General features: G+C 39.1%; 1 protein-coding gene across 2 annotated transcripts; it reads left to right on the forward strand.

Moving 5' to 3' along the window:
* The first annotated feature begins 824 nt into the window (after nucleotides 1–824).
* Nucleotides 825–13,965, forward strand: RNF141 (ring finger protein 141). 2 transcript variants are annotated; one of them, XM_082485283.1, is made up of 6 exons: nucleotides 825–924; nucleotides 2,951–3,150; nucleotides 4,644–4,752; nucleotides 5,748–5,929; nucleotides 9,156–9,263; nucleotides 11,157–13,965. In XM_082485283.1, the coding sequence occupies exons 2-6, from the start codon at nucleotides 2,966–2,968 to the stop codon at nucleotides 11,305–11,307; spliced, it is 735 nt and encodes a 244-aa protein (XP_082341409.1). In that variant the 5' UTR covers nucleotides 825–924; nucleotides 2,951–2,965; the 3' UTR covers nucleotides 11,308–13,965. The 2 variants fall into 2 exon arrangements, with proteins under 2 accessions (XP_082341409.1, XP_082341408.1); XM_082485282.1 differs by having other exon boundaries at nucleotides 854–924; nucleotides 2,948–3,150.
* The last annotated feature ends 104 nt before the right edge of the window (nucleotides 13,966–14,069 follow it).

The following is a 14,069-nucleotide window of genomic DNA, read 5'->3' on the forward strand; positions in this document are numbered from 1 at the left end:
GCAGGAAGGGGAAGTACTACTCCTTTTCTCCTCTTTAAATTAAAAAAAAAAGACCCACCAGAACCTCTAGAATTAAACCTTGAAGCATCAGGATGTCGATGACCTAGAGGATGTGCTACGACTTCTGTTCCTAAACAGCTTGTTATCATTTATGGGTGTTAGCGTTTTTTCGTAAGAAGGTCAGTGAGTGTTGGCCTTTGCCGCCCATATCCAGCTCCCACATCCTCCACACAGACCAGACCCGGGGGCTCTGTGCCCCCACGCCGGCTGTCATGGCGGGGGGGAGGGAAGGGGGTGATTTGCACCAGCAGTTGCTGGCCTGCGATGATCCCACCAAGGCAGGCACTCAGACTCCCTTCATTGGAGCTAACAGAACAAAGAGAGTAGTACAGGTAGTGTTACATCCCTTCAGACGCTGGGAACTCCGAGCTGTGCAGCATCGAGTGGGCAGCTGCTGAGCGTGCAGCAGGGCCCGTATGCGGAAAAATTACCCCATTTTGGTCATTCAAGCTATGACAAGATTCTTCTTAAAAGAAAACAGCTCTTTACACCGTTCCTGCTGCAGAACAGAACGGATGTTCAGGCCGGGCCTGCTCCCCGCGACTCCCCTGTCTGCAACGCTCTTCCAGCCCGGATCGCTACCGGCGGGGGTGAGGAGGGAGGCGGGCAGCGGCCCCAGCGATGCCGCCTCCCCTCGGCCCCGGCCCGCTCCCGCCCCGCCTGTGCTGCCGGGGGCGCCGCCGGGCGGGGCGGGCCCGGCGTCCGCCGTCTCCTGGCAACAGCGCGAGTCGCGCGCTGGCGTCACCGAGCCGCGCCGGGCGCCACCGCCCCTGCGCCTGCGCCGCTGGCCGACTGCCGGGGCGAGGCCTCGCTCCGGTCCCCGTCGGGAGGCGGCGGCAGCAAGCAGGATGCCGGGGCGCTGGGGTGAGGTCGCTGGTGGGGCCCCTCCGTCCGCGGCTCCTCGGGGGTTGCCGCGCGGCCCGCAGTCACGGCGCCCTATGAGGGGCGCAAGGCCCGGGCCCGCGCCGGGGCAGGCCGTTGGGTGCGGGCGCCATGAGCAAAGCCCGGCCGCCCCGCCTTGAGCCGCGTCCGTCGGGGCGGGAAGGGTCGAGCGGCGCTTACCCGCAAGCACGGCGGCCTCGGGGAAGGGCGTGGGGAGCGGGCCCCGCCCCGCTACCCCCCCACCCCCTCCGCGCCGGGCGGTGCGGGCGTGACGCAGCCGGGCTGGTGCGTGCGGCCTATCTCGAGCCCGGCCGTTAAACGGCCGAGTGAGAGCGGGTGCCGTGCCCCGGCCCTCAGGGGCTGGCGGCCGCGCCGCCTCGGCTCGTTTCGGAGAGGCCGGGAAGGGAGAAGGGTCGTGGTGTACCCGACCCGTCTGTGTCAGATCGCCAAGAACATACGAACGGAAACATTTCTGCAGGCGTCGCTGCAGGGTTGTTTTTTGTTTGCTTGGGTTTTTGTGTCCAAACTTCTCTGTGATGTGATCTTACGTTGGCGGTTCAGTAGGGTCACGCCCTGAGGCCCCTGCGCCCTCAGGAAGGCTGCTATTTTACACACTGAAAATGGAAGATGTGGAATGAGCAGTGTTCGAAGGGTGGAGGGTTGTGCTGTGGGGAGTTTGTGCTTCAAGTGTATCTTCTGGGCGTGTGCTCACCAAACACAAGGTCTAGATAGCAGGAGAGGAGGTGATTGGAGGGTAATTTGGAAGGAGAAAAGTGACTTGGGTGGGAACACATCTGTCTAAGAATAGAAATTGGTGAAAAGTCAAACATTAAATTGGAAGTTTACTGTCTTGTGTGAAATACCAGAGTAGTTCATATAATGCTCTGATATGAACTCGCTTTCTGTGTGCTGTGTTTTTCTTACACCGTGGCAAGATCTTGACAGCTGTGAACTGTGTTCCTGAACAGTTTTATGCCCAAAGGCGGCTATGTGTACATGCAGGATGAAGTTCTGTTTTGCTGCGATGTCTCTCATAAGGTGTTTGTAATACACCTAGATTCAGGTTATTACATATTTAAGTTAAGGTTGATATTGTGTAATTAGCTCGCCATTGCAGACCCCTATCTGTAGAAGTGTTAAAAAAAGGTGCAGGACTACTGGTTTGCATTACGTGTGACAAAGTCTGTACAGATAGAAATAATTTGCATGCCTCTGCTATTTCAAGACGTGTAGAGCAAAGAGAAATTTTGGGAGAATGGCAAATAAGAGGGATCAAGGGGAGGAGATGATTGAAGACTCAGAAATCAGAAGGCATAGACATCGGGTAGACTCAGAAGGCACAGAGCAGATCCTTTGGGTAGATCCTTACCTTTTGGGGAAAAAGATACGAGTGCAAAGGAAAGGTGAAGTAAGTTGAAGTTGGAAAGGTTTGAACAAGTCAGTTCTGTAACACATCCTGAAGTTTAGTGTTTTGTGCAGATAGGGAGACTTCTAAATTAGTTTATACTGACGTGGATTTCTTGGCTTACCAGTTTAAGAATGCAGTGGGAGTTCTTTTGACCTGCCAACGTCAGTCTGATGTAAGAAAGCGAATTTCTAATGTAATGTCTGTGTATAGACATACATTGATATGCTTATTTGTAGACATTCTGACTTTCATATGCACAAATATTTAGGAAAAACAAAGATTTTCATAAATTGTCATCTTATGATTTTCTTTTCCATTCCATTGGATGTATTTATATGTGTGTGCTGGAGCTGCTAAAATATCTGCCTGGAAAATTATCTCTATTTAATACAAGTATTGCTGTAAGCAAAATAATACGTTTTTCATAAGTTGTTAATGCCACATTCCAGTCTCTTTTAAGTGTTCTGCTTTGTTTCTGATTTGACTGTTTGTGTTACTGTAGAATAATTAGACTGGTTAGTGGGCAGCTAAACTCTTACGCTAAAAAATGAGGGAGTAGCCATTCACAGACAACATGTAACTCTCAAATATTTTTAGCAGAGCCTCTACAAGTGAATGAGAACTTCTTTCTATGGAACTGAGGTGAAGAACTTCAGCATGGGTCAACAAATTTCAAACCACACACAAACTGTAATTAACAAGTTGCCAGAAAAAGTAGCAAAGCATGCCTCTTTGGTTCAAGAAAGTGGTTTCCTAACGTATGAAGAGTTTCTGGGAAGAGTAGCTGAACTTAATGATGTGTAAGCCTTACTTTGTTTCCTTCTTTTTTTCATGTTTTACAGAGACCTTGTATGCAATATATTCTCCTGTGCTGGCTAAGCCAGAACTAGCCATCTGGTTTTGAAATGTTTCCTTCGGTTCTTAAAACTTTTATAATGGTTGTAATTACACTTCAAAACCAAAGCCATTTTTTTTCCTTAAATTCACTTTTCTCCAATACGCTTTTTCCAGCAAGTGTTGCTTCTTTCTTAGATGTTCACAAGAGGTAGGTGTTTAGCAGTATCTTTTTGTTAGTGTTACCTGTCTCCCTTACTCTTACGCCTTCCACCAGCCACCTATAGATGCAGTACTGCTTCCTCTCTGCCCATCACTTTTGGTAAGAGGCGGCAATACGAGCCCTGTAAAGACGGTACAGCAACACTAGGAAGGTAGTACCTGAGACAGAACCATTTGTGATCCTCTCTCCCGCTTCTGTGGACATGCAGCGCTGTTCCTCATTAAACATGAGATATGCCTTGCTATCTGAAACCAGTGACCAAGATAATCCCAATCAAAAGGCTGCAAAACTAAAACTTTTCATAGCCTGCCTTCTGTTTGACTGATACATTGATGGTAAAAGAAATGAACGAAAAAGGAGAGTTGTCATTTTTACCCAATATTTGTAGTATAAAATGATATGAAGTGGAAATGTATGTGCTGAAAAGGGTCTTTGTAGTGTGTGGCTTTTGGTAGTGTTTGATGTTTAACAATAATGTGAATTTGTATTCCGTTTAGAAATTGTCTTGTACAGTGCCATACTTTTTTGAATGACCTTCAAGAACAAGCTGTTTTCTGGGTAGACATATAAATAGATTTTGAAGAACACTACTTTGTGTTTTGCCTGAGCTTCTAAGCATTTCTTGGTATAATTAGCTCCAAAAGAGCATTGTTATTCAAGTGCTTTTCTTTACAGTGTTTACTTCAACTTGATTGTAACATAGCTTGTTCTGATTCTTACGGAGTAGACCTTTGTGTCAGTGTTCCATTAAAAAAATTACAACCCCCCCAAAATCTCAGGGTTACCTGAAGCTTTCACCTGACTGCTTCATTATTAATATATGCTAACAAAAATACACCTCATTTGCACGTGTTGGTACTTGCATGCTTTTTTTTTTGCATACATGGTAAGGAAATAAGCTTTTTAGATTGGACCACAAGATTGTATGATTCTTGTAACAAACAGTGAAAGTATATATAAATTAAAATATCTAAAGGACACTTGCTGATGCTGGAACAAAAGACTTGCACATAATTTTCTGAAATTTACTGTGCAATTTAAAGTGAAATGAACTGTATTTTATATTTAATGACATGCTATGTTCATTACTCTTTAGTTTCATGTCTCCGGGTAGTATTGATAAAATCTTAAGGATAAAGAGCACATAGGTGAACAATAAATAATACCGCAGTGGCTGAGGTTGCTGATATTTGCCTGTCTAACACATGATGTAAAACTGATGTTTCTTTATTTCAGTACTGCAAAATTGGCTTCTGGACAAGACAAACATCTGTTATTTGAAGTGCAGCCTGGTTCTGATTCTTCTGCTTTCTGGAAGGTGGTCGTTCGGATAATATGTACTAAAGTAAGATTGTTGAAAATTTTAATTTGGTGGGGGTTTTGTGTACAGATATTTGAGTACTGTCACTTTTACTGGTAAAATCCAACACCTGCTGCATATATTTTGAGTATATATTTTGATATAGATGATGTATTCAAGGATACTATTTGAGATAAATTTTCTAAATTCTAAGTTTTTGCAAAAAGCAGGTTAACAAAAAACATTTTCATAACTAAATCTAAAGGAATGATATTTTCCAATGGAGCGCTTACAACCCATTAGTTATGAATTCAGATGGTTTGTGAGGTCAAGTCGCGCTAATCAAATAGTACAACAAACTGGGAACTATATAGTTTGATAGTAGTAGAAGTCAGTCAGCAATGCCAAGCATTATTAGTTCAGCTAGTGTAACTGTAAATATTCCTTAGAAAACCAATCTAAAAGTTAAATGTTTAACTTAGTTTAAAGACCATGACAAAAGTTACTAAGTTTGCTCTTTCTGATGAGATTTTTCCCCTCTGTATCCTATCAAGTAACATCCTTAAATGGTCGGGAATCCACTGAGCAATCTTAACATGCAGTTTCAGTCAAGCCTACTCTTAAACTTTGTTTGAAACTAACAGTTTGTAATTTTCTGTTCGCTCTTGGTTTTCATTAAGGCAGCCATCATTGTAGGCTATTTTAAGTTCAAATATGAAATGACTGATTATTCCTTTCTTTGTTCTAAGTTTAGGCCAGTTTTTTAGGCATTAGATTGGTACTCACAACTTAATCCATTTGAGTAGTGATGGTAGTTGTCTTGCCCTAAAAATGTAGTCCTAACTGTGGTATTCCTTATGATGAAACAGCTGTGTTTGAAGGTCTTAACTCTTATTGAAGCAGGCTGCAATTTGCTAATACTGTGATGGACACTGGGGAAGGTGGCTACTGCTATGAGAATTGCAGTGCATTAAAAGAGTTTTGAGCAATGTCAAGTAAAAATCTGATACATAATTGTAAACAATTCTTATATCTTAAAGATAAATAAAACAAGTGGCATCGTGGAAGCTTCCAGAATCTTGAACTTGTATCAATTCATTCAACTTTATAAAGACATCACCAGTCAAGCAGCAGGAGTTCTTGCACAGAGTGGTACTTCTGAAGAAGCTGATGAGAGTTTGATGTCTGTGTCATCTTGTCAGGCCAGCTTGTGGATGGGAAGGTATTTTGATATACTCTAGCTTCTGACCACAGCTACAACATAAATATTTTGGAAGTTGTGTGTAAAACCCGAACTGCAAGCACCTAATGATCAAAACTGTACGCTCTTGGCAGATGCAGACTTTGTATCATCACAAACATGAATAGCATGCCTTCTCTTGTACCAAGAGAGCTATGGTATACTTGGGTGAAATTCTGTTGGTGCTAACATACCTTAGCTTCAACACAATTGTTGTGATGGTCAGTTATAATATAAACATGGTATATGTGGAATCTCCTGAATAAGGAAACAGGAGGAAATGGAATCAGCTGCCGCTACAAATCTAGGGGTTTTGACAGTGTTTGTTTAAACAGGTCTTGTTATTGTTCCACTTAAACTTTCTCTTCCTCTTTTACATTTTGGCACGTGAAGGTTCCCATCTGTTGCCACTAGAAACTCATCAATTATGGAAATAATTTAACTTGTAAGACTGGAAAAATGTGAACTGTCTCACACATGTTGACATCCTGCTTTGTTAATTAGAGGAAAAGCAAAAGACTGAGGTCAACACCTGCAATAACTTCAGTTCAAACGGAATGTAACAGCAAGGAGCTTTCCCTATGTGGAAATGTTGCTACTAGTAATTCCTTACTTTTAACTTTCTGAATTAGTTCAGAGTTCTAACTTGGTTTTAAGCGAGGTAGAGATAGGGTTTACAAGAAAAAGTAGTAGGTAGTATAATTCTCTCTATCAACCAGTGAAGAGCTGGTAGCCGGGTGTTTTATCAAACAAGTTGCTGAGCTAGTTAACTGTGTTTAGAATGTCGCAGTCCAGCTGTTAGAATGAGAAAGGGGACGGCTATGTTGTCATTCTACACGTAGAGCCCTTTTTTTTTTTTTTTTTAAGTCAATGGATTGCATAATATATTCTTTTCATTTAATTTCCTATTTCTGTTGTTTGGGAACAAATAATCTTAAATTACTGGCCATTGTGAGTTAGCAAATTGTGAACATGTTTAGGAAAGCATATTTTCCTGCTCTTTCTCAAAGATATATGGTTATGCTGCAACACACGTATATCTGGAAATGGCCTCTTACTTCAAACAAACAAAACAAAAAAACCCTCCAGATGCTTAGCAAAACAACTTCATATATTGCTAAAGTCAATGAGTAGATACAAGGTTTCCTAGGTGAATTTCTTTTTCAGTTTTCACACTTTGAGATGGGGGTGATGAGCATCCTTGGTGTTTGTAAACTTCATTGCTTGAGGTAGTATTAGTGACAAATAACAACAACAAAGTATACTTTTCTAATATGCTGGTAGTGTGCTGGAATTTAGTAAGCTTGTATCTTATCCAAGTTTTTCAAGTCATTATGGAAAATACAGGCTGAAGCACCTTCAAGTATTTTACACTGAATAAATCTTCCGTTTTTTTTTCTGTTATATCCTCCCATTTGCCTAAATTCTTCTCACCTTTAGACATTTCTCAGCTGAGCTGTCACTGTCCAAAAATAGCAAATATTATCTGTTTCATTCTTCTTCTTATCTTAACTTCTTCCACTGGAGTAACACCCCCTTTCTCCAGAACATCCACTTCCTTTTTGGAGCATTCCAAAATATCTGTAAGTGTTTTATGCTTTCTGATAAAGAAGAGACAAGCATTTCCTTAGTTTGTCACTCTTGTATTTTACCATTTCTTCAGAAACTTAGTCCTATGGCTAAATCTTAGGTTCCAGAAACTTTATAAATAGGGCATCCGTTTTAAATATAATTGGTTGTATGTACACCAGCAAATCTCAAAAATTGAAGTGTTATCAAAGGTTAGTACTCAGAGTTGCATGGGGAAGGGGAATGAAAGGGAGCAGGTCCAAAGAACATAGCTAATCAAAAGATAGGGTTTTTTTGGAAACTGTTGTCCTCACTGTGTGCAAATCACCATCTGTAATCCTACAAAAATAATCTAACATTCTAAAGTAATTTCTCAAAAAGCAAATTGAAAAGAAAATCCCAAGGACCTACCGAAGAATAAAACAGTGTGCTAATTGCTGTTTATTAGCTGGCTAATCTGTACAGTTAAAAAAATTACTCTCTATTTGACAAGCTCCCAAGATACCTAAGCAAAACCAGGCTGGTCAATAGTCATTAAGGTGGGCTGTCTCCTGAGAAGCCATTCTTTCTAGAATGCTTCCTCTGGGCCCCAAGTCACAGAAGAGATTCCCAAGTCAGGACTTTTGGAAAACCTAAAAATTTCAGAACACTTAGTTGGCTGTCTTGGAAGCGAGCCATGACTATAAAATTAGGGAACTTGACATGTCTAGTTAGAGCAGTGAAAGCTGAGGATTCTTCGTGCCTTTTCACATTTGAGAAGTCTTGCTAATGCAAATATTTGAGACACTACTGTTAGGAACTTTAGATACAGATATCTATTATTTGGGGAAAAGAATGAAGACACATAAAATGAAAATGTCTGTCCTGGGGGTGGTCTAATTTTTAATCTCTTTCTTTTTTTTTTTTCTTTCTTTCTTTCTTTCTTTTTTTTTTTTTTTAACCCCAACAAGAACACCCATAAGCTTAATGGGAAAAGCTGTGGTAACCGTCAATTTGAGGGAGAGTCTTAATTTGGAGGAACAATCATGAGGAGTGTATTGCAAGCCAGAACCGGCCTTTTCAATCTAATGAGCAGTTTAGCTCTTGGCATTTTGATGGCATGTGAAATTAGTGAACATGCATTCTTGTAGTGATCCTCTCAACGTGCATGTTTTTATCTAGGATATAAGCCAGTACACAGAAGTTTGACAAAGTTCATTATGTAATAGTTCAGACTGACACTCTGAAAAGAAGGCAGATTCTTCTCCTGCATTTATTTTAAACAGTGTTTCTGTTCTTTTTGCCCAGTCATGTGAACAGTTACAACTTCTTTCACTTCCTTGTTGGTACGAAAAAGGATTTGCATAACCCTTTGCAACACCAAAAGCACCACATGACACAAAAAATAAATGCATATTCTAACTTAGTTTAGTTCACTTACTGCTGTTTGTTGGTGGCTTGAAGTTATATCTGCTGACATAGGCTGGGAGGATGTAATTAGTCCGTTCACAAAATTACATGTTCCTTGCAGATAAGCACAGGCACTTCTTTCTATCCATCACTAATTAACACGAAAAATGTAGTAACTAGTGTGGTTACTAGGGCATAAATATAAAACTTAGTAGTTATCTGGAAGAAAATACTGTCTTCTCTTCTGCAGGGTTAAGCAGTTGACAGATGAAGAAGAATGTTGCATCTGCATGGATGGGCGTGCTGATTTAATCTTGCCGTGTGCTCACAGTTTCTGCCAGAAATGCATTGATAAATGGTAATACATATTAAAGGATATTCGTTATTTTATAGTATGTACTGTTTACCTAACATGTTTCAGTGTGGTCTGACAGATTCCTTAGTTCCCGTATAAGTTAATGTCTGAAGATATTTGCAACCTAATGTACATATGGTACATAACAAGCTTGAATAAAATCAGACTGCAGCAGAAGGAAAGAAGGATTTCAGAATTTGTAAACATTTTAGAAAGAATTTAATTTTGGAAAATGTTGTGTGAAAGTGCTTTTCAGCATTTGTTTTGTAATTTCTTATCTCTGTTCTTGTAAAATTAAATTATTCTTGCTCCAAAACTAGAGAAGACAGGGTGTGTGCTAATGTTGGCACGCTATGCTTCACGAAATCTCACGAAAAGCTTCTTTTTAAGGAAAAAATCAATAGTTTGTAAGACTATGCAAATACGAAGACAAGTTGGACTGTCTTATCACTAATTTGGGAAATAACTAACGCAGGGATTTTTTTCCATATATTATGCTTTCACTTGAAATAAATAGCATACAATTTACTAATTTAAATATATTAGATTTTTCCAGGAAAAGATTTCTTCTCAGTAGCAACACCTTCAAATTTATGTAGAATGTATCTTACAATATATGTTCAGCTTCATAGTGAACTGAACAGCTTTGCAGCTTCTGCATCTGCCTGATACACCATTTGTTAGAAAACTGAGAGAGAAAAATTGCTTTGTGGAGGGAGCGTAGCTCTTCTCTGACCATGCAGAAGACCTACAAGGATTGGGCAGGTGTTCGGGCAGTCTAGCATTAGGTGATACTGATATTCTCAGTTAAAAGCTTTTTTTGACTAGTTAATACAAATGATTTTACATCTAAGTCGCATAATTTGTGCATAAGAATTTGTTTTGTGGCTTCTTCAAAGCCTTATCAAGGAAGTTACTCTTAGAACACCATGCTCCCACAAGGAAAAACACCTAGTAAAAATCACTTGATCTCAGAGTATAACCAGCCATCTCTTTTCTGGGAATATATTTTAACATCTGTCAGCAATTCAGGGCTTAGTTTAGCGTCTGCTGGAGAGTGGATTATATTCTGCTTTGGTTAATGAATCAGCTGAAATCTTAACTATGTTCCAGTTGTACCATTCTTTTTTTGGTATTCAATTTTTAAGGTTCATCTCTTCTTAACCTAGACATAAAATAGAGGCTCCCAGCTCAGAAGCATAATTGTTTGGAACCATTGAGTTAGTTGGTGGAGGGGGATGGGGCCCTGAGGGACCAATTCTAAACTTCAATGGGCTCAATGACGCAGGAAAGGGGTTCTTTTTTCTCTCTATACAGGAAGCTTATGGGGACTGGTTTCTGAAATATCTCAGCTGAGTATCTGAAGATAGGAAGAATTAGACCATGGGTTTCCATTTAAACTTTCTGGACAGGTAGCTAGGTGCATTCTCTTTAACCTGAGAAAACTTGATTATAAGGAACATGTTGCCAAATTTATTACTCGAAGAATGGAGCTGCATTCAGAATTGTTGGCCAATCTTCCTCACAAAGAAAAGTTTTTAAACAAACCATAACCTTCTGGAGAAGCACCTGATTTTTCTACATGGAACTAGCTGAACATTTAAAAGACAGGAGCCCTCCCAGGCGGCCTGAATTATTATTTTATGAGTACACATCTGCCAGCCACCTTTAACATGTCCTTGTTACGTGTTACTCTGACAGTTTTTGACTTGTATTTGTCAAATATATAGGTGGTCTAATCCAGTTAACCTGATCATTCTTGAAGTTCTCACTGGGTTGTTTGTTGGTTTTGTTTTTGTTTTTTTTTTTTTCTATTTGGGGGCTCTTTTGGCTTTTTTTTTTTGGCCAGGAAGAGATCGTCAATGAAAACTATTCATTTCTCTGGCTTCCTAACAGGAGTGATCGTCACAGAAGCTGTCCTGTCTGCCGTCGGCAAGTGACTGGGGCAAGTGATTCTTGGGTGGTCTCAGAGGCACCTACAGAAGATGATATTGCTACTTATATATTTAACATGGTAGATGAGGTGGGCCAGCCTCACAGACCCTGACACTGGCCAATAAGCTGGTAACACCAGAAGCACTTGAAGCTTTCATTTTCACGAACATCTGGTTTTACTTCTCGTCGTTCATCCATGGTCTGTCTTTTACTTCTCTTCTTGGCTGCTGTGAATCTACGCTGCTCTTATAAAACACCGGGTGTATGAGACAGTGTGTGTGCAGTCTTAATTATTAATCTGTACTTTCAGTAAACTCTTTGATTATTAACAAAGTTTATTTTAACAACAACTTTTGATACTAATTAACAGTTCGACTACACGTAATTTATAACAGCACAACTGCTAACTGCTGTTTGAACATCACAGTGCACTGCTACAGAAGATGAACCATGTCAGATGGCTTGACCTCACAGTGCTTATCTTTAAAAGTAATCTCTTTTAGTTTTATGACAAATGTGAATAAAGTTGATTTAGCACTAGGGATTATTTTTGTAATTTTACTGCTGAAACTTGAAGATGTCCTACTGCCTGTTCTTCAGTAGCCAGTTATTGCTGCTTTTAGTGTTTACAGATACTGATTTCAATCTGATCTGTTAGGAGTTTTAGTATTAATTATTTTAAATCTGTTTTGGAGAGTGTAGGCAGCTCTGTAAATGTACTTGTGCACTTCCCTTTCTTCTTCTAACAAGATTAACTTTTAGAATATTTTTTTTTAAATATGATATTTAGAACAGTCTTATTAGCTTGGAAACATTAAACAGTTTCATACACAATCCTAAAAAAAGTAAATCAGTTTCTTTGTAGTTTTTTGATCAAATTATTTTTAAACATCTGAAGAGAATTACTTTATTTGAGTTAGCAGTTAAGGTGTAGGTTAGCCTGATGCTGTGGTTTTATCTGCTTCCCTTGAGTTTTTGAAGTGATGAAATCAGAAGTATAAGGTATATGAAGAGTTATAAGGTGATAATCTAAGTCAGGGTGCTGTGCTTTATATCTACAAGTGCAATATGCTTTTATGTAGCAGAGAGAAACTTCTACTTTAATAATAATGTTGCTTGCAGTGAGATGTGCATGTGACAACTTGGGAAAAGGAGTATCACAACTGGAGGGCAACAGTACATTTTTGTGTCTAGCAGAGTAAAATCTTCGAAGAACTGAGTTTAGACAGTCTAAAATAAATTGTTCATATTCAGGAAACCCATCTTAAGCCTCCTTTGCATAAATAGTTTTATGGAAATCAACTGCTATTGTAGAGAATCAATTAAGGATTTTTTTTTAATATATATTAACAACTACTACTCTTTTAACTTGAGGCTACTGAGTGAGAAATACTCAAGTGTAGCAGTCAAGGGAATATCAGCATCAATCTTGCTTACTGCATTTTTAATTACCATACTTGTTAAGATTCGATGATGCTATAAGGCTAAGGCCTTTTATCACACACAGGTTCTGAACTAAAAGACATGCACATGTAGATATGCACATTTGGGTTATTTTTCTTAATTGGCTCCAAAATAATTTAACTACACCGGGGACCGGATCTTGGGAATTTCTCTTTTATACTTATATTTGTTAAGGAATGTGCATAGCATATGGCACCCATTTGAGCTTGACTTATGGCACAGTTGTCAAATTTATCATAGACATTATGACAGGTAAGCAACATACTCTCCTGGAGTGTATCATCTAAAAACCAGTATGGCTTAGTGTGTAAATCTGTATTTAACAATTGAAAAAAACATTTATGAATGTATATAGCTTAGAACTAATTTTTTCCCTTTGTTAATCCTTTGATATCAATGAGAGATTCTTCAGAAAATATATGGACTGTTTGATTGCATAAAGGCAATTATTATTTGGGCTGAAAATTGTTACTGGTCCAGGATTTTCCATTAAAATATTTGCAAATATTTCTAATCACACACCAGTTTAGTTTCTGTTTGCTTTTTGAGCTTGCATCGCTCCATGTTCAGAACTTTAAAATAACCTCTGAATTTTTTAAACTTTTTGTATCACTGGAACAGAAGGAGCGTCTAAATTAAAGCTTCAAGCTAACTTTATTTTTCAAGTATTTCAAGAATTATACTTCTGAACTGAGATTTTATAAGTTGACTTTCTGCTGAGCACTTACATGAACTTCTTTAAATGTAATTTTGTAATGATGCAAACAGGTTGTTAATTGCAGCATAATGACACTTGCAATTACAATATAAACTAAGGCAAAAATTATTTAAACGGTGAAAAAGTAAACTTTGTATTATTCTGTACAGCTTTTTTTAATTAAGTTGCTGTAATTCACACTGCTGTGATGTAGGTACTGTAATGTGTGCCTTGTAAAATATATGTACTGTATGTTATATGGCATAATAGATACATTAACACTAAAAATCTAGTAATTTGGTACTGGTTGGTATTACCTAGTCTGAAGTGCTACATTTAGCAAACAGTTTTGGAAAAGGAAAAGAAATCGCACTGGCAGGGACATGGCAATGAGTTCCAGAAGCTAGACCTTGAAAATGTGAATTACTACGAATAGCTGTCGGTGGGGGGCATTAGAACAAACTAAACTTTCTTGCATTAAGTGAAGATTTCTTACAGGTTTAATGTGAAATTGCAATTTAAACATTATAGATTGTATTAATAGCTAAGGACATTCCAGTATATTAAATTTTGTGTATGAATTGTGCAATAAAGTTACTTTGGAAGAAATGTCAAAGTTGTTTTAAGCTTAAGGAATCTCTTGGCTTTAATACCACAAAAGTCTGAAAACTGAATTTTAATCTAAATATAATTCATTTGTATGGGTGGTGTGG

Source organism: Vanellus vanellus (assembly GCF_965231255.1).
Source record: "Vanellus vanellus genome assembly, chromosome: 6".
Lineage (NCBI taxonomy): Eukaryota > Metazoa > Chordata > Aves > Charadriiformes > Charadriidae > Vanellus > Vanellus vanellus.

Coding starts and splice junctions, on each gene's coding strand:
- RNF141 (XM_082485283.1), top strand. CDS start 2,966: ATGAGAACTTCTTTCTATGGAACTGAGGTGAAGAACTTCAGCATGGGT. Junction 4,753..5,747: donor TTCGGATAATATGTACTAAA/GTAAGATTGTTG, acceptor TATATCTTAAAG/ATAAATAAAACAAGTGGCAT. Junction 9,264..11,156: donor CAGAAATGCATTGATAAATG/GTAATACATATT, acceptor GCTTCCTAACAG/GAGTGATCGTCACAGAAGCT.